Source organism: Hyperolius riggenbachi, chromosome 2 (genome assembly GCF_040937935.1).
Source record: "Hyperolius riggenbachi isolate aHypRig1 chromosome 2, aHypRig1.pri, whole genome shotgun sequence".
NCBI lineage: Eukaryota > Metazoa > Chordata > Amphibia > Anura > Hyperoliidae > Hyperolius > Hyperolius riggenbachi.
The window spans coordinates 538734435-538757128 of record NC_090647.1 but is presented as its reverse complement, the minus strand read 5'-3'; the positions used below and the strand labels follow the sequence as shown (position 1 = coordinate 538757128).

The window sequence follows — 22694 nt, the reverse complement described above, 5'->3', positions numbered from 1 at the left end:
GATACATAGCAGGAAATCAGAGCCAGGAGAGGGCGGGCTTGGGCTTGAAAAGACATCACAGAAGACTGACTCAGCTATAATCATTCCGGGCAAAGCTAGACTGAATGCTCAGTCGGAGATTTTATCAGAGCTGATAACAAGAAAACTGAGCAGTGAAAATTGAAACAAAGAGCAGAGTAGGTGTTTACTGTCATGTTCCCATTGATATATATGGTAAAATACATGAGGGTGCTTCGTCTTTGGTTCTCTTTAAGCAGAGAAATAACTACAAAGGGAGCAGTCCTGGAGCTGCAAATAGCCCCTAAGATATGGGGGCCTCAACTACTCACCATTGCTCTCGAGAGCAAGTGTTGTTGTGTCCAGTGGCATAACAATAGAACCTGTGGCCATGGGGGTGGGGGCTATAGGGGCCCGCTCCTCTACCCCACTCTTGCACAGGGAGTAGTCTTGTCTCTGGTCTCCTCCTCCTGGCATCTGTGCACTGCATGCTGACATCCTGAGGCTCCTGATGCATGTCATGTCTTCAGGAGCCTCATGGTGGCAGTATAGAGCATGCAGCTCCTGGGAGGAGAAGGATACCAGATGCAGCGCAGACTACGGTATATAGGACTTGCCTTTTTGTTTCTAAAATATCTCCATGATTAGTCATACACAGCCATTATGTCGTTTTAGGGGGACAGTGGCGGCCCGCTGGCGTGTGAAGACAGGAAAGTGTGGAAACTGATGGGAACCACCAGCTGGGGTGTAGGCTGTGCCATGAGATATAAGCCTGGGGTGTACACCCGGATAACCTCATTCTTGGATTGGATACACACAAACATGGAGGTAGCTACCATCATGCTGAGGACGGATGTCTACCAGTGAGCAGGCTGGAACGTCTCCAGTCTGCCCAGAATTCTTCTGCTCCTCTCATTCAACTTTTATTTCTCTCTTCAGATGCTGCTCCTTCTCTTTCCTTTGGTTGCCCATCAAATATAGGATCCAGTTCAAACTTCTAAATTTTACCAACAAAGCTCTCTTTAAAGTGGATCCGAGATGAACTTTTACACATTGCATAATTGTGTTCCTTTCATATAGTTTATAGGGCATTCCTCAAGCCAAATACTTTTTATGTTTTGTTTTAATACTCTAATTCCCTATAAACTAAACAAGCCTCGCCCACAGCTTTTGAGAGAGCCTTGGCACTGTAGCAAGGGCTTATGGGAGCTCAGTCTGGGCAGGAGGAGGAGGAGGTTACTAGCCAGAGATTTCAGAGGCAGAGGGGAGGAGGGAGGAGGAGAGGGGACTGAATTTACACACAGGCAAGCTGATAGCATCTCTAGCCCTCAGCCTGTGGCAAACAGAACATGGCTGCCCTCATTGTATCACAGGAATAAATAATCATAAACTTTTGAAGCTGTTTGCAGCACGGTATACTGTGTAAACGATCTTAACTTTAGATAAGATATATAGACAAGTTACTTGTTATAGTTAGTTTTTCATCTCAGATCCATTTTAGGGCTGGTTCAGACGGACGTTTGCAGAGCGTTTACAGCCAGCGTTCAGGGCTTGGTGTTAAACGCTCCCATTCAAGTGAATGGGAGCGTTTGTACCAAGCTTTCAAGCGCGTTTACACAAACGCGGCGTTTGGGTCCCGATTTTCTCTGGCGTTCAAGGAGCCCCTGGAAGCTACATGTAGCTTCCAGGGGAGGTTAACCGCGACGGCTAATGTCCCCCTAGGGAAGAAAAAACGCGACCGCATCCAAACGCACACGAACGCTGCTGAACGCGACGCCAGCAAACGCAACGCCTCCAAACGTCCGTCTGAACCAGCCCTTAATCTGGCTCTTCATGTATAATCAAAGCAATTACAGATTATTACCACCCTCACTGCATCCTGCTCTCTGCTGTCCAATCTGAATCCCACTCGGGCATACAGGATTTATCACATGCTTCTCCAGTCTTATGGAACTCCTTTTCTAAATTTGTTCAACTCTCTCCAACCTTAGATACCTTTAAACACAACATAAAACTGTCCATTTCAAGCAAACATTTAATCTGATTTAACGTAAACCTGACCTAAGGCAAAGATACCTAAGCTAAGCATAGGGGGGTGTTCATGTTGGATCCATATACTTCTGTGCATTGTCCATTCCATTCCTTGTGTGCCCCCCCTCCCGATACCCCAATCATTCCTTGAAAAATATGACTTTAAGCTGGAAGCCCCAGTCTCCACAGCCCAGATGAGCTCTGTCCCCAGGGAAAGGAGGCCTAAAACGCATCCTCAGCCTGTAGGCTAGCTATGCATCTGTACAGCCTTGGCCCAGCTATGTCACCTGAGGGATTAGGTCCCGATCCCCATTGGGCACCATCATTCTTGCGTGTGTACGGGCTTTAAGGGTGGCCATACGTCAGGTGACTTGGTGGTGGACCAACCAATGATTCGATTATTATAATCGAATCAAATGAAATCAGTGCTGCCAAATGTATGCCTGATTGACGATGCGACCAATTTCAGGCCAAAAGCGGTCGCATGAATTGGTCAGACATATTGTAAGTTGTCGGGCCATCGGGGTCGGTCTGGTGCGCATCAGTAGGGGCAAGCGATATTGGGATGAGCAACGAACGAGATGAAACCCCCAACGTTGTCACCTCCAGTGGTAAATATGCCCGGCCCCCGGTGCCCAGTACACTATACATGAAGGGTCTACGTCCGCCGCTGGCTCCGGGCGCTGTCCTCATCCATACATGCGCCCCACTTGGTTGCCGGCGTAACGTGCACTGGGCCTAGAGAGGGGGGGCACATTGTCCATTAGTGATGACAGTGTCGGACCAGCGAGGCAGCGGATGCAGCATCACAAAGCCGATTCCGGATCAATTCCATCATGCAATTGACCGGGAATCAGCCTGTGGTGTATGGGCAGGCAACAGATCTCTCTCCGATCAGATTTGATCAGAGAGAGATGTGTCTCTTGGTCAGTATACCCATACACCATCCGATGTATGGGCACCTAAACACTCTAACCTGCTTGGCGGTAGCCCCGAGCTAGGGTCGGCATGGAAAACCACAGCTAAGATCGGTAATCCCGACCTCTGCTTGGGGTAACCACCGGAGGCTCTGTGCAGAGCAATGTGCGCAGCGGGCGTTTCTCCATACCTCCCGGGGGATCCCGACGTTGGACGCCATTCTTCTTCCTCTCCTCCGGGGCTCTGCTTTCTCCTGGTGAGATTACCAGCTGTCATGACGACAGCCGGTAATCTCACTTTAGAGTTGCAGCGCCACCCGGAGGATGGATCAGAACCAGCGTTGTTGCACCAATGGGTTTGGCGTGCAGAGACCACCCCTGGAGTCACAGGGAATCCACAGCAATCATCAAAGGTCCGCACCATCCAAAGTTCAAATTTCAAGTTTCTTTATTTATAGCTCTTGTAAAAAGACATGATTAAAAGCAAATCTGCATGATGATGACGCACAGGCGTTTCGATACTTCTTTCTCAAATCATTGCAGCATCAATGATTTGAGAAAGAAGTATCGAAACGCCTGTGCGTCATCATCATGCAGATTTGCTTTTAATCATGTCTTTTTACAAGAGCTATAAATAAAGAAACTTGAAATTTGAACTTTGGATGGTGCGGACCTTTGATGATTACCCGGAGGATGGAGGCACAACTGCAGCACTGAAGCCCAATGAGGTGAGTGATTGCTGGGGCTGTGCAGATCTCCCTGGCTGCATGATTTTTTTCCAGGTTTTAGGGTCTGAAAGGGGGCAAAACAATTGTACCGCTTTTAGACCCTAAAATCCATAAAGATTCATACCGCCAAGCGGGTTAAGGGCCCATTCACACTTGTGCGCTTTACAAGCGATTTCAGCATTGCTGAAAATCGCTAGCATTTTGATAAACGCTTGTACAATGAAGAGTATATGGAAGTTCTCTCATCTAAGCGATTTGCGATTTGCTGAAACGTAAACGTGTTGCCTGCAGCATTTTCTGAGCGATTCTGAGCTATTAGTGTTTCAATGTTAAGTATAGGACCGCTGGTAAATCGCTCTGAAAGCGCTGGCCTGTTCACAATCAATAGTTTTTCCAGCGATTTTACCCATCAAACCTTGCCGTTTACCCACAAAGCACCTCTTTTTCCTGTGCAGATGTCATTTCCTGTTTATGAAAGACTTAGACACAGCTTATTGAACTAGAAATCACAAAACGCTAATTGCTGTAAACACGCTTTCTGTACAGTGAAAAATCGCTGGAAAATGTCTAGGAAAAAAACACTGGAAAACTCCAGAGAATTGTTCAGCGTTTGCGATTGCGTTTAGCGATTTCTAGTGTGAACGGGCCCTGAGGCTGGAATGTGAGCATCATGCTTAGGGCATGTGTACAGAAGTCACACCTGGCGTCACAGGAAAGACGCGCTTGCACGCCGGTGCCTAGGCCATGGCTGGGGAGTCTGACGAAGGTGTGACAAATAATGAGGAAATATTTGTCTGCAGGATAGGTTATCGCCGCCATATAGATACGCCACATGCACACTGTGATAAGGAGCTGCGCAGAGTTGGCTAGAATGCGGGCAGATTAGATTGGTCATATTTGGATTCCAGGCCTGCCGAGATTTATTCTAGAGCAGAGTTTACAGCACTACCTGGCTGGTGTAGCGAATGGATAACAACAGCTGAGTCATGTGTCTGCAACAGGCTTCCAAAATTCCACAACGACAAATTGTTACTCGAGAAAGTTACAGAATCATAAGTGAAGCCCACAAGGCCGGATTTATACTTTTCCCGCCCCAGGCCAACTTTCTTGCAGCTCCCCTTCCATGTGCAGCACCCCCTCCCATTCCTTGTGCAGCCCCCTCTTCCATGTCTGACATGCACATACAGCAGCCTCCTTCTACTTCTACTACCTACTGTAAATGACAGCAACATAGGAGAGAAATAATTTATGGCTCATCTTACTCTTGGAGAAATGTACTTCTTATTTGTATGTGTTTTACATTTTTAAAGATTGTCGCGACAGTTCCTCTTAATGACAATTAAAGACAGTATTTTTTGTTTTTGGGCCTGCATGGGGCGATCCAGAGATTCCCCCCTTGGGCTTGATTCACAAAGCGGTGCTAACCTACTTAGCACGTCTAAAGTCTTTAGGCGCACTAACCAGGGTGCTAAGTAGGTTAGCACCGGTTTTCTCAATTGAGAAATCCGGTGCTAACCTACTTAACACCCTGGTTAGCATGTCTAAAGACTTTAGACGTGCTAAGTAGGTTAGCACCGCTTTGTGAATCAAGCCCCTTGTGTTTTGGTCAAAAAAACTTACGAAATTGGAACTTCAGCCTAAACAAACATACTGTCATTAAGTTACATTAGTTCTGTTAATTAAAACAGATAGGTAATATAATCACTTATGCTTACCCACCCTGTTTTAAAAGTACAGGCACATTTTTGTGATTTCATGGGGGCAGCCTTCTTTTTGGTTGAAAGGAGGTGACCGGGAACATGAGACACAGTTCCAACTGTCATGTGTCCTGATCACCCCTCCCAGTTGCTAGGCAACGAGAACAACAACATCAGAAAACCCATCATGCTTTGCACAGCATCAGGGGAAAAATGCCCAGGCAGTTTTCTTTGATGGGGCATAGTCTGTAGGTTCACTTTAAGTTCTATACAGGTCCCTTGGGCTGCAGCTCCCTATCTCCATGTGTTGCTCCTTATTTGCAACCGTTGTATTCCATTTGCAGCCTCTTCTTCTACATTTAGCAATCCCTCGTCCATGTTCAGCCGCCCCTTGACCAGCTGCTGCCCAAGGCCCGGGCCTTAGAGGTCTATCCAGTAATGTGGCCTGGAAGCCCATCACTTTCACTATTTCCATTTATACGATTCTGAACTAGTGGCGTTAAGCGGGCGAGACTTGCTTGTTTTAGTTACATGGTGGGACTGATTTACTGAGGCTATGATGCAATGGATTTACATAAATTACATCACCCATTACTGTAATTTGCCTAACTCACTGCATATACAGTATATACACAAAACCTATGTTGCTAGCAGGGCCGGTTTAAGCAACAATGGGGCCCCAGGGCAAAATAAACCTGGGGGGGCCACCCAACAGATACCCCGGAACAAAAATCGGCATTAAGGGACCTTTCTTGCATCTTGTATAGTCAGGGTGTGAAGCCCCAATCGGTCGAAGATCCACATTCTGGCTATCCAAGCCTGCATGGGGGACAAGGGGTTAAAAAGTTTCAGGAGGGGGGACCCCACATCATTTTTTTTTTAAATTCCCACACTCTAAACATAAAAAAAAATTGGGAAAATAGGAAAAAGTGCCAGGGATCTTCATACAGCCATATTGCGGCTGTATAGCGATCCCTGGCCAAAGCGCTGCGGCTGCGTATGGACCCCCTGGAAAACCCATCAGGAAATGTATTGCTCTTTCTTTTGATGCATGAAAATTACACTACCGTTAGGTTTGCTACTAAAAGTGACATTTACTGCATTTAAAAGTATACTTTTTTCCTTTGAAATTTTAAAATCGATTTTCTCAAAAACTATAGGGTCTTTTTGAAAAATAGTTTTTTCATCGTATTCCCAATGATCTCCTTAAAGGGGAACTGAAGAGAGAGGTATATGGAGGCTGTCATGTTTATTTCCTTTTAATCAATACCAGTTGCCTGGCAGCCCTGCTGGTCTATTTCTCTGCAGTAGTATCTGATTAAAACCAGAAACAAGCATGCAGGTAGTCTTGTCAGATCTGACTTATAAGTCTGAACCACTGAAACACCTGATCTGCTGCATGCTTGTTCAGGGGCTATGGCTAATAGTATTAGAGGCAGAGGATCAGCAGGGCTGCCAGGCAACTAGTATTGTCTAAAAGGAAATAAACATGACAGCCTCCATATACCTCTCTCTTCAGTTCCCCTTTAACATATCCTGCAAACTTAGGGTTGCTAGCACTTAAGGTGGATTTGCTATTAACCATTAAAGTTGGCAGGTTTTTACATGTGTATTTTTTTTCCCTTTGAAACTTTAAAAATCGATTTTCTCAAAAACTATAAGGTCTTTTTAAAAAAAAAATGTTTTCCTCTTGTAGCCACTGGGGGCCCCTACAAGCTCTGGGGCCCTGGGGCAATTGCCCCCTTTGCCTCTATGGTAGCGCCGGCCCTGGTTGCTAGTGCAGTGATCTGCAAATTTGGCTCTCCAGCTGTTAAGGAACTACAAGTCCCACGATGCATTGCAGGAGTCTGACAGCCACAGTCATGATTCATAAAGGCAAATGCATTGTAGGACTTGTTGTTCCTTAACATCTGGAGAGCCAAGTTTGCAGATCACTGTGCTAGTGTAACACGCAAGGTAGGTGTTCAACACATAATGTGAGTTACGCCAGTGACAGATAGCCAATAATAGTCAGTGGGCCTGTTTCCACTAGCCCAAAAACTGCACGGTGTGCTGTGCAGAGAAAATCTGCACAGCAGAGCAATCAGAATTCGCACACCGCAAGGCTAGGGTGCGATTCGCCTGTAATGTAATAATAGGAAAAACGCATGAATTTTTGATGCAAATTCACGTACGTTTTCACGTAATATTAATGTAAAAGCACACTGACATGGTTAAAATTTGCATACAAACACGAACGAATTCGCCTCCGCATGCAAATTCGTTTCCGCGTTTTCCACAACGGAATCACACCGCACTAGTGGAAACATAGCTTAATTGTATGTAGCTCCGCCCCCACTGATGTTTAGCCTAGGCTGATTAGCTATGCTGGATCCACCCCCCGATAATCATGCATGTGTCCAGTGGCCCCCGACCACTACCCCACAAGAGATCTGTCCTGTGGCTCAACTTGGCAGAGCGATGGCCCACTTCATCCTATGAAGAGGGGCAGAAGGGGCGTGTTTGGGGCAGCCGGTCACACTGCCATGGCCAGTCACAGCGGATCAGAAGGAGGTGTGTTCGGGCAGCCGGTCACACTGCCACGGCCAGTCACAGCGGGGCAGAAGGAGGTGTGTTCGGGGCAGCCGGTCACACTGCCACGGCCAGTCACAGCGGGGCAGAAGGAGGTGTGTTCGGGCAGCCGGTCACACTGCCACGGCCAGTCACAGCGGGGCAGAAGGGGCGTGTTCGGGGCAGCCGGTCACACTGCCACGGCCAGTCACAGCGGGGCAGAAGGAGGTGTGTTCGGGGCAGCCGGTCACACTGCCACGGCCAGTCACAGCGGGGCAGAAGGAGGTGTGTTCGGGCAGCCGGTCACACTGCCACGGCCAGTCACAGCGGGGCAGAAGGAGGTGTGTTCGGGACAGGGGGACAAACAGACAGACACACTGCGGCCGGCTTGGGAATGATTATTATAGATACTTCGATTTATTAAATGAGCAGGTGATATTGAATAAAACACATTAGGCTTAATTCACAAAGCCGTGCTAACAGTTAGCACGCTGGTGAGAAAAGCCCTTTATCACGCCTAAACTCAGTTTAGGCGTGATAAAATAAACTTGCGCGCAAAGTTTTGCGCGTAAAGTTTTACGCGCGTAAAAGTTTGTGCGCATGAAGTTTTACGTGCGCAATGCCACTAAACCCTATGCGACGTTTTGCGCGCACCGGACTTTGCGCGCGTAAAACTTGAATTTTTCCCTCAAAGCGGTGCTAACCTACTTAGTGCAATGCTTATCACGCCCAAAAGTCTTTAGGCGTGCTAACTAGGTTAGCACCGCTTTGTGAATCAAGCCCATTGCCTTGAAGTAAGTAGTACATAATAATAGTACTATTATTGTGTATTTATACAGCACTGACATTTCCTGAAGCACTTTACAGAGTACATAGTAATGTCACTGACTGTCCTTAGAGGAGCTCACACTCTAATACCTGCCATTGTCATAGTCTAACGTCCTGCCATATTGTTATTATTATTATTTATATAGCACTGACATCTTCTGCAGCACTTTACAGAGTACATAGTCATGTCACTGACTGTCCTCACAATCGAATCCTACCATACAAAGCCGGGAGTCGGGACAAGGCACTCCAGCTCCCAAGGCTGAGACACCAAAGTGCGCCCCTCCATCCCTCCCACCCCAGCCGTCACACTCTGATTGCTATTAGACTAAGAGGCACCCCAGAGCCCTCAACTTCCTAATCTCTAGTTATCTGGCTTGCAGTCACTGCCATGTATCCCCTTTTCTTATTTCTCTCTGCTTCATACACAATAGGGAAATGATAGCTGAGTGAGTTGTGCGCCCCCTCCTACATAGCGCCCTGAGGCTGGAGCCTCTCTTGCCTCTGCCTCGGCCCGGCCCTGCTACCATAGTCATAGTGTAATATCCTGCCATATTATTATTATTATGTATTTATATAGCACTGAAATCTTCTGAAGCACATAGTCATGTCACTGACTGTCCTCAGAGGAGCTCACAATCTAATCCTACCATAGTCTAATGCAGGGGTCTCAAACTCGCGGCCCGCGGGCCATTTGCGGCCTTTGATACAATATTTTGTGGCCCTCGCCGGCAAAAGCTTCCTTTATAGTTCGCTTCAGTGCTCCCAAGTAATCCGCCGCATCCCCGCCGCTAAACGAGGGCTGCAGAGCCCCCAAATCGCCCGGGGGGCAATCCGCCGGCATTTCCTGGAAGGGGCAGAGCTTTCAGCTTCAGCTCTGCCCCTCCTGACGTCAATAGCCGCACGGATCGCCGCCTCTCCCCGCCCCTCTCTGTGAAGGAAGAGTGAGAGCGGCGGGCAGAGGCAGTGATGTGCCGCGATTGTGAAATTCCTTATGCGGCCCAGCTTCATCCTGACTTTGCCTCCTGCGGCCCCCAGGTAAATTGAGTTTGAGACCCCTGGTCTAATGACTCTACCATATTATTATTATTATGTATTTATATAGAACTGAGATCTTCTGAAGCACATAGTCATGTCACTGACTGTCTTCAGAAGAGCTCACAATCTAATCCTTACTATAGTCATAGTCTGATATCTTACCATATTATTATGTATTTATATAGCATTGACATCTACTGCGGCACTTTACAGAGTACATAATCATGCTACTGACCATCCTCAGAGGAGCTCACAATCTAATCTCTGCCATAGTCAGTCTAATGTCTCTACCATATTATTATTATTTCTTTATATAGCACTGACATCTTCTGCAGCACTTTACAGAGTACATCGTCATGTCCTCAGAGGAGCTCACAGTCTAATACCTACCGTAGTCATAGTCTAGTGTCTCTATTATTATATTAACTTTTGTGAAATCAAGATGACCAAAAATCTGGGTGACCCGTTAATGTCAGGGATCATCTAAGAGGTTAGGAAGGATAAGCGGTGGTATTGGAACAATCTGTGTAGAACACCTGCAGTGACAATCTAGCATGTGTACAGGTGATGCCTAATGTCAGCGACCTCCACTTCAGCTGACAAGAAACTTGGTGAGTACTGTGCTACCACTATTGTAGTCCATGGCACCACTCCTTCTCTCCCCTCTCCATAACACAGGGTTTCTACTCCTTCTCTCACCTCTCCCTAGCGCAGCACAGGCTGTCGGGCAGGGAGCCCAGCAGCATGTTTGTTTAACGATTATCACTAATACATAATTTAAAGAATTCTTCACACCCATTTTAGACAACAAAACTCTGACGTCTTTAAGTAGCTTTATCAAAAGAGGAAAAGTTAAGGTTGGGCACAAAAATTGGCTGGGCTACCAGGATGGGACCTACACTCTATCCAGGTAAGTTTAAAGGAAACCTGTAACAGGGGAGGGGGGGAGGGAGAGAGAGAGAGAGAGAAAGAGAGAGAGAGAGAAAAGAGGGACACTTAAGCCACACCCCTAATCACGCCCCTCAGCACGTCCATGGTTACGCATACCATAAAGATTTCATAAAAGAAAATATGTTTTATAAGTCAAATCACACTGGTCCTTTCTATTCTGGTTCATCATTATCCTTCATATTAACACTTGAATAAGAGATATATACATTTAAAGCAGGGGTCACCAAACTTTTTCAGTGAAGGGCCAGGTGAACATACTTCATACAGCTTGGGGGCCGAACATACATAAAATGATGTTTAAAAACATTACATTGAATCTAGGTATTGATTCCTCCCAATCTTGCCCAGAGAACTTCCAGCAGCAGCCATTCAGTCATGCGGCACCCGAAGAACGTCTTTGTGCACCAGATACCCAGGTGACAACCTGCTGTCCACTTAGACAGCAGTGTCACTTAATGCAGAATGGGAAGCCAGCGAATTACTGCTAGCTGGCTGTTACAGCATGTGGATGGGTGGTGCCAGCACTGCAATTCTATATGCGGGTATTTAAAGGTGCAGTGGACCACATCTATAAGTTATACATTTTGTGTTTGAGGGCCAGTAAAAAAGCTTTGGAGGGCCCCATTCGGCCCGCGGGTCGTAGTTTGAGGACCACTGATTTAAAGGATGGAAATAAAGTTTTTGCAAGTTAAACACATTTTTCAGTGGAAAAACACATATATTTACATAGATCTGTACATGAGTCCTGAAAGAGGGACAAATGAGGGAGAAAGAAGGACAGAGGGACAGGGTTCCTAGAGAGGGACAGTTGGGAGCTATGGAGCAGAGGTGGCCAAACTTTTAGGCCAAGGGCCATATCACCGTTCTTGAGAGAGCTAAGGGGCCAAATGAGTGAAATGAAACAAAAATTTTCTGATTGCGGTTAGGTATTATTATTATTCATTTATAAAGCACCAGCATATAGTACACTGTGACATTTTGACAAAACATTTCCACGGGAAATAAAACGCATATACCGTGTGACGTTAGCACAGTGGCAGCTATTTATCAGGGGCTGTTACTGGTGGTGGCCCTTCTATGCGGCACCACAGGTACAGCCTGCAGGCCACATGGAATTAACTATAGAGAGCTTTGGGGGCCACCAGAAATGGATTGATGTGCCGCATTTGGCCCCCGGACCGGACTTTGGACATGCCTGAGAATGCGAAGTCTGGCCCACAGAGCCAACACATTTGGCCCGCAAGTAGTTTACCCACTTTGCATTATGTTTGGCCCACTCTAGACCACCAGGGAAGATAGATAAGAGGTAAAGCTCTAAATTACCAGGGAAGCCATATACGGGAAGGAGGGGGAAAGCACTAGACACCAGGGAACTCTATAGGGGAGGGATAGGGGTCATTAGACACCAGGGAACTGTATGGGGGAGGTATTAGGGCCACTAGACCCCAAGGAACTGTGTTGGTGAGAGAGGGGGCCACTAGACACCAGGGAACTGTACGGGGGGGACACTAGACACCAGGAAACTGTATGTGGGGGGGGAGCACTAGACACCAGGGGACTGTGTAGGGGAGGGATGGGGGTCATTAGACACCAGGGAACTGTATGGGAGAGAGATTAGGGGCACTAGACCCCAAGGAACTGTGTTGGGGAGAGAGGGGGCCACTAGACACCAGGGAACTGTATGGGGGGGGGGGCACTAGACACCAGGGAACTGTATATGGTAGGGAGGAGGCCACTAAACACCTGGAACATTTATAGGGGAGAGAAGGTTGTGCCATTAGACACCAGGGAACTTTATACCCAGCAGGGAGTACGTCAGTAGCCGGGGGCGGAGCTATGCATATGACCCTGTCGCCGCACAGTGGCACAGGGTCATATAAAAAGCTGGTTTCTGTGATGTGATGGGATGCTTGCATTACACCGCTAATATTAAGTGTGTAACTGACCTTAAAGCACACCTCACTTGAGGCAAAGCTACCTAAGGTAAGCAGAAAGGTATGTTCATTCTGGATTCACATTCCTCTGTGTGTATTCCGCTAGTCTTCTCTTTCTCCCGGGTCCCTGCAATCACTCAAAGCCTTTACAGTATTACTACAGCACCAGTCCAATCAGGTGGAGCGCTTTTGTGAAGAGCTCAAGTAAATATAGACTATAGTGAGTAAGTGCTCAAAATAGTCTCTACTGTAGTAAAAAGCTTCCAATCTTGCACTTCACCTTTAAGCTTGCATATGACAGGGCTGCGGTTTCCCACCCCCAATGTGAAAGGACTCACCGGATTATGTGGCCAGACCGGGCCCGGTAGCATGTCAGGGGTATAGGCCACGCCTCAGCCTCACTGGCACCTCCACTGCTGGGCAACTTGCTCCATTGGGCTCCTTAAAACCAAAACCTTATGATATAATGAATTGTATAGTAGTAGTACGGATAATGAATACAACATTAGTATCAAAGAAAATAATCTCATATTTTTATTTTCAGTTATATAGCTTTTTTTAATATAACATTGCATCATTCTGTCACAGTTGCAGTTTTAAAACCACACCCTATCTTTAAAGCTATAAAACAAAGTAGAAATAATGACCTTTTGAACTTTCCTGCACTAAAACCTTATCTCAAGCTGTCTCTCGCTGTTTATTGGCGGTTTAAGTGCTTCAGGAAGCAGGACTGTATTTAACCCAGTGGGATGAAGAGTTCAGAGAAGCTCTTTTGCATAGATAACAACTGAAGTTTTTTTTTTCTAACTCTTCCTGTACTGGAAACAATAAGAGACTATTTTCTTTGCTACTAATGTTATATCTCTTAGCTGTACTACACATACAATTCATTGCCTCATAAGTTTATTTTCGCTTCAGGTTTGCTTGAAGGGCCCGTTTCTACTGGCGTTTATGATACAAAATAATTGCCGCATCACCTCGCATCCTCCTGCAGCAGGGCCGGTTCAAGCCCTAGGGCAAAATTAGCCTGGGGTCCCCCAACAGACACCCCCCCCCCCCAAACCAAAAAGCGTCATTAGAGGCCCTTTGTTGAAGCCAAATTTCCCTCCTGGGCCCCTGAGTTGGCTGCTGACCCTCCCCCAATCACCTCCCAACTTAACAGACTCTGCAGAGTCCCTGGGGAGCAACAGTTAAGATGGAGGAGGGACAACTTGGGGGCCCCTACAGGCTCTGGGGACCTGGGGCAATTGCCTATTTTTTCCTATGGTAGCTCCGGCCCTACCCTGCAGGTACTTCCGGTGGTTGTCTGTACAGCGTCGTCGTGTGGCTTCCCGTCGGCGGCTATGGGGAGTCGGACGTGTGCTGTGGAAAACTGCAGAGTGCTATCCATAAATCCCCCCACGTTGCATTGTGCCTGATCGCATAGGGGAATTCTTGTCAATGGAAACTACTCCACTGATGTAAATTTGTTGCCTTTTCCTTGCGGTGTGGTGTGGTGAGTGCATCATACCCCGTGTAGTGGAAACGGGCCCTTAGTGTCATCAAGGAAGGACCCTCAACCTGGACAGATTTACATTTTTTTCAATGAAAAATACTTTGTTCCCAAAGTTTAGTGGGCCAGATTTATTAACAGTATAAAGTATTGGTAGGTTTTTAGAAATCCATGCAGAACTGTCTCAGACATCTTAAGAAATCATTAGATAGTGCAGATTCCTTCTAAACCTGTTGTAAAATAGGAGGAGCTAAAGGTCTCTCAGACTGTGCAGTGTGTGAGGGGAATTGCTGTTGCTGAGGTAACCAACACACCTGCTGTATTGATAGCAGCAGGCTCCGAGGAGGAATACAGCTGGGGGGGAGGAGCACATCACAAATCATGTCTAGCCTACACTCTGCAATCATGTCTAGCCTGCAGTTATCAAGCACTTCTTATTCTGCGCCAGTTTAGGGATGGATTTGCACTTTTCTTAACTGTAGTGCAGCTCTAAAAATTCATGCTAAATTACCACTATTACCTAGGATTTAAGAAGGTTCTTATTATCATGCAGAACTGTTCTCACTGCTGGTTAGAACAGGTTAAGAAGAAAAAACTGTCAGTAATGCGTTGATAAATCTCCCCCAGTGAGTTTTGCAGGGAGTTCCCAGTGCATAAACTGAACTTGTGTTTTGTTCTTGCAGAGAGAAGAGAGGAAGATAAACTGAACTGAAGGGTTATCCGTGTCTAGTAACCGTCTGCGCAGTGGACTCTGTAGGCTAAGCAGCCATGTAACGAGTGCACAGAGGGGGGCTGGTAAAACGTGAGAACAGGGAAGCCCCGCCAATCGCCCGCTCTCTGTGCAGTGTTGTCAGTATGAAGCCTCTCTGATTGGCCTTATCAACTTACAAGCATGTCAACACCGCAGAGCGATCAATAGCCAAGACATCTCATACTGGCTATGCTGACTGTTCTGCTACAAGACAACTTCTGACCACATTATCAGACTTACAGATTCACCTCACATTATGTATTAACACTGATCCTGATTTCTCACAATTGGCTGAAGCTTCCAAAAAGGAATGCTGAAACTTGAATAAAAGGTGCAGTTTGCGGTGTTGCTTTTTTTCTTGCGCATTCATCCCATGTGGTATGTCAATAGTTAATAACGTGCAAATTGTATGTCCTTGGAATTGGGCTCATCAGCTAGTCCTAAATTTGATTGGCCCAATGGAAAGCTTCATACAATTTGTTTTAAGCTCCCTGGCAGTATGGTTACGCCCGGAGTTTAGGGTTTATCAGTGGTACCATTTTTTTCACAAGCTTTTAGACCCTAAAACCAGGTAAAAAAATCCAACTGCTAGATAGATCTGCGCATAATGGAGCACATACACAGGGCCGGTTTTGCCATAAGGCACTGTAGGCATTTGCCTACAGGCGCCTGATGATAGAAAGGTGACTCACTCTGCTCCTCGAGTGCTATCCTCCCACCTGTCTTATGCAAATTAATAGTGAGGGTACCTCTGGCTACCGAATACTAAGCGGCATCGGTAGATGCATATGACAGGCAAAGGAAGCAGGGGCGTCGCTAGCCCTATTTTGGGGGGGGCACGTGCCCCCAATCTATCCTTGGGTGCCACGGATCTCCGCCCAGCCCCCTCTGGCAGTGGCTCCCTCCAGCCGCCGCCGCCGCCGCCGCGTCACTCAGACCTCAGGATCAGGCGGCGAGCCGGCGACCAATCGTTCGGGCGCTAGGACCCAGCACCCGCACTGATATGCGGAAGTGACATCACTTCCGCATATCGAGCGGGTGCGTCCAGCGCCCGCTCTTACTGGTCGGGTCGCCGCTGATCCTGAGGTCTGCTACAAGGTAAGGGGGGTGGGGGGAGCGGCGGCGGGGCCTCCCTGGCACTTACTCACTCCCTAAAGGGGCTCCCTGGCACTCACTCACTCCCTAAAGCGGCTCCCCCTGGCACTCACTCCCTAAAGGGGCTCCCTGGCACTCACTCACTCCCTAAAGGGGCTCCCTGGCACTCACTCACTCCCTAAAGGGGCTCCCCCTGGCACTCACTCACTCCCTAAAGGGCTTCCCTGTCACTCACTCACTCCCTAAAGGGCCTCCCTGTCACTCACTCACTGCCTAAAGGGGCTCCCTGGCACTCACTCACTCCCTAAAGGGGCTCCCTGTCACTCACTCACTGCCTAAAGGGGCTCCCTGGCACTCACTCACTCCCTAAAGGGGCTCCCTGTCACTCACTGCCTAAAGGGGCTCCCTGGCACTCACTCACTCCCTAAAGGGGCTCTCCCTGGCACTCACTCACTCCCTAAAGGGGCTCCCTGGCACTCACTCCCTAAAGGGGCTCCCCCTGGCACTCACTCCCTAAAGGGGCTCCCTGGCACTCACTCACTCTCTAAAGGGGCTCCCTGGCACTCACTCACTCCCTAAAGGGGCTCCCTGGCACTCACTCACTCCCTAAAGGGGCTCCCTGGCACTCACTCACTCCCTAAAGGGGCTCCCCCTGGCACTGACTCACTCACTCCCTAAAGGGGCTCCCTGGCACTCACTCCCTAAAGGGGCTCCCTGGCACTCACTCACTCCCTAAAGGGGCTCCCTGGCACTCACTCCCTAAAGGGGCTCCCTGGCACTCACTCACTCCCTAAAGGGGCTCCCTGGCACTCACTCACTCCCTAAAGGGGCTCCGCCTGGCACTCACTCCCTAAATGGGCTCCCTGGCACTCACTCCCTAAAGGGGCTCCCTGGCACTCACTCACTCCCTAAAGGGGCTCCCCCTGGCACTCACTCACTCCCTAAAGGGGCTCCCCCTGGCACTCACTCACTACCTAAAGGGCCTCCCTGGCACTCACTCACTCCCTAAAGGGGCTCCCCCTGGCACTCACTCCCTAAAGGGGCTCCCTGGCACTCACTCACTCCCTAAAGGGGCTCCCTGGCACTCACTCACTCCCTAAAGGGGCTCCCTGGCACTCACTCACTCCCTAAAGGGGCTCCCTGGCACTCACTCACTCCCTAAAGGGGCTCCCCCTGGCACTGACTCACTCACTCCCTAAAGGGGCTCCCTGGCACTCACTCCCTAAAGGGGCTCCCTGGCACTCACTCACTCCCTAAAGGGGCTCCCTGGCACTCACTCCCTAAAGGGGCTCCCTGGCACTCACTCACTCCCTAAAGGGGCTCCCTGGCACTCACTCACTCCCTAAAGGGGCTCCGCCTGGCACTCACTCCCTAAATGGGCTCCCTGGCACTCACTCCCTAAAGGGGCTCCCTGGCACTCACTCACTCCCTAAAGGGGCTCCCCCTGGCACTCACTCACTCCCTAAAGGGGCTCCCCCTGGCACTCACTCACTACCTAAAGGGCCTCCCTGGCACTCACTCACTCCCTAAAGGGGCTCCCCCTGGCACTCACTCACTCACTGCATAAAGGGGCTCCCTGGCACTCACTCACTGCCTAAAGGGGCTCCCTGGCACTCACTCACTGCCTAAAGGGGCTCCCTGGCACTCACTCACTGCCTGAAGGGGCTCCCTGGCACTCACTCACTGCCTGAAGGGGCTCCCTGGCACTCACTCACTCCCTAAAGGGGCTCCCGGGCACTCACTCACTCACTCCCTAAAGGGGCTCCCTGGCACTCACTCACTCCCTAAAGGGGCTCCCTGGCACTCACTCACTCCCTAAAGGGGCTCCCCCTGGCACTCACTCCCTAAAGGGGCTCCCTGGCACTCACTCACTCCCTAAAGGGGCTCCCCCTGGCACTCACTCCCTAAATGGGCTCCCTGGCACTCACTCACTCCCTAAAGGGGCTCCCTGGCACTCACTCTCTAAAGGGGCTCCCTGGCACTCACTCCCTAAAGGGGCTCCCCCTGGCACTCACTCACTCACTCACTCCTTAAAGGGGCTCCCCCTGGCACTCACTCACTACCTAAAGGGCCTCCCTGGCACTCACTCACTCCCTAAAGGGGCTCCCCCTGGCACTCACTCACTCCCTAAAGGGGCTCCCCCTGGCACTCACTCACTGCCTAAAGGGGCTCCCTGGCACTCACTCACTGCCTGAAGGGGCTCCCTGGCACTCACTCACTGCCTGAAGGGGCTCCCTGGCACTCACTCACTGCCTGAAGGGGCTCCCTGGCACTCACTCACTGCCTGAAGGGGCTCCCTGGCACTCACTGCCTGAAGGGGCTCCCTGGCACTCACTCACTGCCTGAAGGGGCTCCCTGGCACTCACTCACTGCCTGAAGGGGCTCCCTGGCACTCACTCACTGCCTGAAGGGGCTCCCTGGCACTCACTCACTGCCTGAAGGGGCTCCCTGGCACTCACTCAATGCCTAAAGGGGCTCCCTGCACTCACTCACTGCCTAAAGGGGCTCCCTGGCACTCACTCATAGAGTTGGGCCGAACGGTTCGCCTGCGAACGGTTCCATGCGAACTTCAGTGGTTCGCGTTCGCGTCCCGCAGGCGAACCTTTGCGGAAGTTCGGTTCGCCCCATAATGCACATGGAGGGTCAACTTTGACCCTCTACATCACAGTCAGCAGGCCCAGTGTAGCCAATTAGGCTACACTAGCCCCTGGAGCCCCACCCCCCCTTATATAAGGCAGGCAGCGGCGGCCATTACGGCCACTCGTGTGCCTGCATTAGTCAGAGTAGGGCGAGCTGCTGCAGACTGTCTCTCAGGGAAAGATTAGTTAGGCTTAGCTTGTTCCTGTCTGGCTGCATACCTGTTCTGTGAACCCACCACTGCATACCTGTGCTGTGAACCCACCACTGCATACCTGTGCTGTGAACCCACCACTGCATACCTGTTCTGTTCAGTGGACCCGCCACTGTATACCTGTTCATTGAACCCACCACTGCATACCTGTGCTGTGAACCCACCACTGCATACCTGTGCTGTGAACCCACCACTGCATACCTGTGCTGTGAACCCACCACTGCATACCTGTTGTGTTCAGTGGACCCGCCACTGCATACCTGTTCTGTTTAGTGAACCGCCACTGCATACCTGTTCTGTTCAGTGGACCCGCCACTGCATACCTGTTCTGTTTAGTGAACCGCCACTGTATACCTGTTCTGTTTAGTGAACCCGCCACTGCATACCTGTTCTGTTCAGTGAACCCACCGCATCAGTGCGCATACCTGTGCAGTTAAGTGAACCCGCCACTGCATACCTGTTCTGTTCAGTGGACCCGCCACTGCATACCTGTTCTGTTTAGTGAACCGCCACTGTATACCTGTTCTGTTTAGTGAACCCGCCACTGCATACCTGTTCTGTTCAGTGAACCCACCGCATCAGTGCGCATACCTGTGCAGTTAAGTGAACCCGCCACTGCATACCTGTTCTGTTCAGTGGACCCGCCACTGCATACCTGTTCTGTTTAGTGAACCGCCACTGTATACCTGTTCTGTTTAGTGAACCCGCCACTGCATACCTGTTCTGTTCAGTGGACCCACCGCATCAGTGCGCATACCTGTGCAGTTAAGTGAACCCGCCACTGCATACCTGTTCTGTTCAGTGGACCTGCCACTGCATACCTGTTCTGTTTAGTGAACCGCCACTGTATACCTGTTCTGTTTAGTGAACCCGCCACTGCATACCTGTTCTGTTCAGTGGACCCGCCACTGCATACCTGTTCTGTTTAGTGAACCCACCACTGCATACCTGTTCTGTTCAGTGGACCCGCCACTGCATACCTGTTCTGTTTAGTGAACCGCCACTGTATACCTGTTCTGTTTAGTGAACCCGCCACTGCATACCTGTTCTGTTCAGTGAACCCACCGCATCAGTGCGCATACCTGTGCAGTTAAGTGAACCCGCCACTGCATACCTGTTCTGTTCAGTGGACCCGCCACTGCATACCTGTTCTGTTTAGTGAACCGCCACTGTATACCTGTTCTGTTTAGTGAACCCGCCACTGCATACCTGTTCTGTTCAGTGGACCCACCGCATCAGTGCGCATACCTGTGCAGTTAAGTGAACCCACCTACCTACGTGAGTGCACGCAGTGTGATATACCACTCCGTGCATACCCGATATGGACAAAACAGGTAGAGGAAGAGGTAGTGGCAGAGCCAGAGGAAGGCCACCCGGCAGGTCTGCGCGAGGTCGTGTAAATGTAATTTCGTGTGGACCTGGCCCACAGTACAGTGCTCGGAAGAAGGCACGTCCCATCACCTCCCAAGATTGTCAGGACGTGGTTGAGTATTTAGCGACACAGAACACCTCATCTTGCTCAGCCACCAGCGCTACTACTAGCACCACTTCCGCTGCATTTGACACTTCGCAAGAATTATTTAGTGGTGAAATCACTGATGCACAGCCATTGTTGTTACAGCCAGATGAATTTTCACCAGCTCATATGTCTGAGTTACGCGGCAACATTATGGATGTAACGTGTAAGGAGGATGAAGGACCTACTGATGTTGGTGCATGTTTGGATTTGTCTGAGGTAAGCGAAGCTGGGCAGGATGATTACGATGATGACGATGATAGGGATCCTCTGTATGTACCCAATAGAGGAGATGAAGAGGGGGACAGTTCAGAGGGGGAGTCAGAGAGTAGGAGGAGGAGAGAAGTTGCTGAAAGAAGCTGGGGCAGCTCTTCGTCAGAAACAGCTGGTGGCAGTGTCCGGCACCATGTATTGCCACCTATGTACAGCCAGCCAACTTGCCCTTCAGCATCAGCTGCTGAGGTCCCCATAGTGCCCACATCCCAGGGTGGCTCAGCGGTGTGGAAATTTTTTAATGTGTGTGCCTCAGATCGGACCAAAGCCATCTGTTCGCTCTGCCAACAAAAATTGAGCCGTGGAAAGGCCAACACTCACGTAGGGACAAGTGCCTTACGAAGGCACCTGGAGAAAAGGCACAAACAGCAATGGGATGGCCACCTGAGCAAAAGCAGCAGCAGCACACAAAAGCAAAGCCACCCTCCTTCTCCTCTTCCTCCTCCATCAGGTGCATTATCTGCTTCTGCCGCTTTCTCCCTTCCACCTTCACAGGCACCCTCCTCCACTCCGCCTCTGCCCTTGAGCGGTTCCTGCTCCTCTGCCCACAGCAGCAGTCAGGTGTCCGTGAAGGAAATGTTTGAGCGGAAGAAGCCAATTTCGGCCAGTCACCCCCTTGCCCGGCGTCTGACAGCTGGCGTGGCGGAACTGTTAGCTCGCCAGCTGTTACCATACCGGCTGGTGGACTCTGAGGCCTTCCGTAAATTTGTGGCCATCGGAACACCGCAGTGGAAGATGCCAGGCCGCACTTATTTTTCGAGAAAGGCCATACCCCAACTGCACCGTGAAGTTGAGAGGCAAGTGGTGTCATCTCTTGCGAAGAGCGTTGGGTCAAGGGTACACCTGACCACGGATGCCTGGTCTGCCAAGCACGGGCAGGGCCGCTACATTACCTACACAGCCCATTGGGTGAACCTGGCGGTGAACGATGGCAAGCAGGGCGCAGCGGACCAAATTGTGACACCTCCACGGCTTGCAGGCAGGCCTCCTGCCACCTCCTCTCCTCCTGCTACATGCTCTTCGCTGTCCTCCTCCTCCTTGGCTGAGTGGCAGTTCTCCTCTCCAGCTACACAGCCCCAGCTCCGCAGGGCCTATGCTGCATGCCAGGTACGACGGTGTCACGCCATCTTAGACATGGCTTGTCTCAAAGCGGAGAGTCACACTGGAGCAGCTCTCCTGGCTGCTCTTAAGAAACAGGTGGATGAGTGGCTGACCCCGCACCACCTGGAGATAGGCAACGTGGTGTGCGACAACGGCAGCAATCTGCTTGCCGCTTTGCATATGGGGAAGCTGACACACATACCCTGCATGGCACATGTCATGAATCTAGTGGTTCAAAGATTTGTGGCAAAGTACCCTGGCTTAGCGAATGTCCTGAAGCAGGCCAGGAAGTTCTGTGGGCATTTGAGGCGGTCTTACACAGCCATGGCACGCTTTGCGGAAATTCAGCGCAAAAACAACATGCCGGTGAGACGCCTCATTTGCGATAGCCCGACTCGCTGGAACTCAACCCTGCTCATGTTCTCCCGCCTGCTAGAACAGAAGAAAGCCGTGACCCACTACCTCTACAACTACAGTAGAATGAAACAGTTTGGGAAGATGGGGATGTTCTGGCCCGACAACTGGACACTGATGAAAAATGCATGCAGGCTCATGCAGCCGTTTGAGGAGGTGACCAACCTGGTGAGCCGCAGTGAGGGCACCATCAGCGACTTAATTCCCTACGCTTACTTCTTGGAGCGTGCTGTGCGTAGAGTGGCGGATGAAGCTGTGAATGAGCGTGACCAGGAACCGTTACGGCAGGAACAGGCATGGGACCAATTTTCATCAGACCCAGCTGTTTCCTCAACACCTGCGGCAGCACAGAGGGGGGAGGAGGAGGAAGAAGAGAAGTCGTGTGCAGAAGACGAATCAGACTCAGAGGATGATGAGCAAGGTGTTTCTTTGGGGGAGGAGGAGGAGGAGGAGGAGGGGACAGCGGCAGGAGAACAACCTCAGCAGGCATCGCAGGGGGCTTGTGCTGCTCAACCTTCCCGTGGTATTGT

General features: G+C 50.0%; 1 protein-coding gene across 4 annotated transcripts in view; it reads left to right on the top strand.

Annotated features, from left to right (window-relative positions):
- TMPRSS3 (transmembrane serine protease 3) overlaps window positions 1-15239 on the top strand; it is a 114075-nt gene extending 98836 nt beyond the window's left edge. For 2 of the 4 annotated variants that reach the window (XM_068270727.1, XM_068270725.1), the window contains 2 exons: window positions 673-825; window positions 937-1238. In XM_068270727.1, the coding sequence (XP_068126828.1) occupies window positions 673-825; window positions 937-978 (195 nt within the window). In that variant the 3' untranslated portion in view covers window positions 979-1238. Of the gene's footprint in view, window positions 1-672; window positions 826-936; window positions 1239-14846 lie in introns of those variants that run through there. The other 2 variants (XM_068270726.1, XM_068270728.1) reach the window with 2 other exon arrangements.
- Window positions 15240-22694: the final 7455 nt, after the last annotated feature.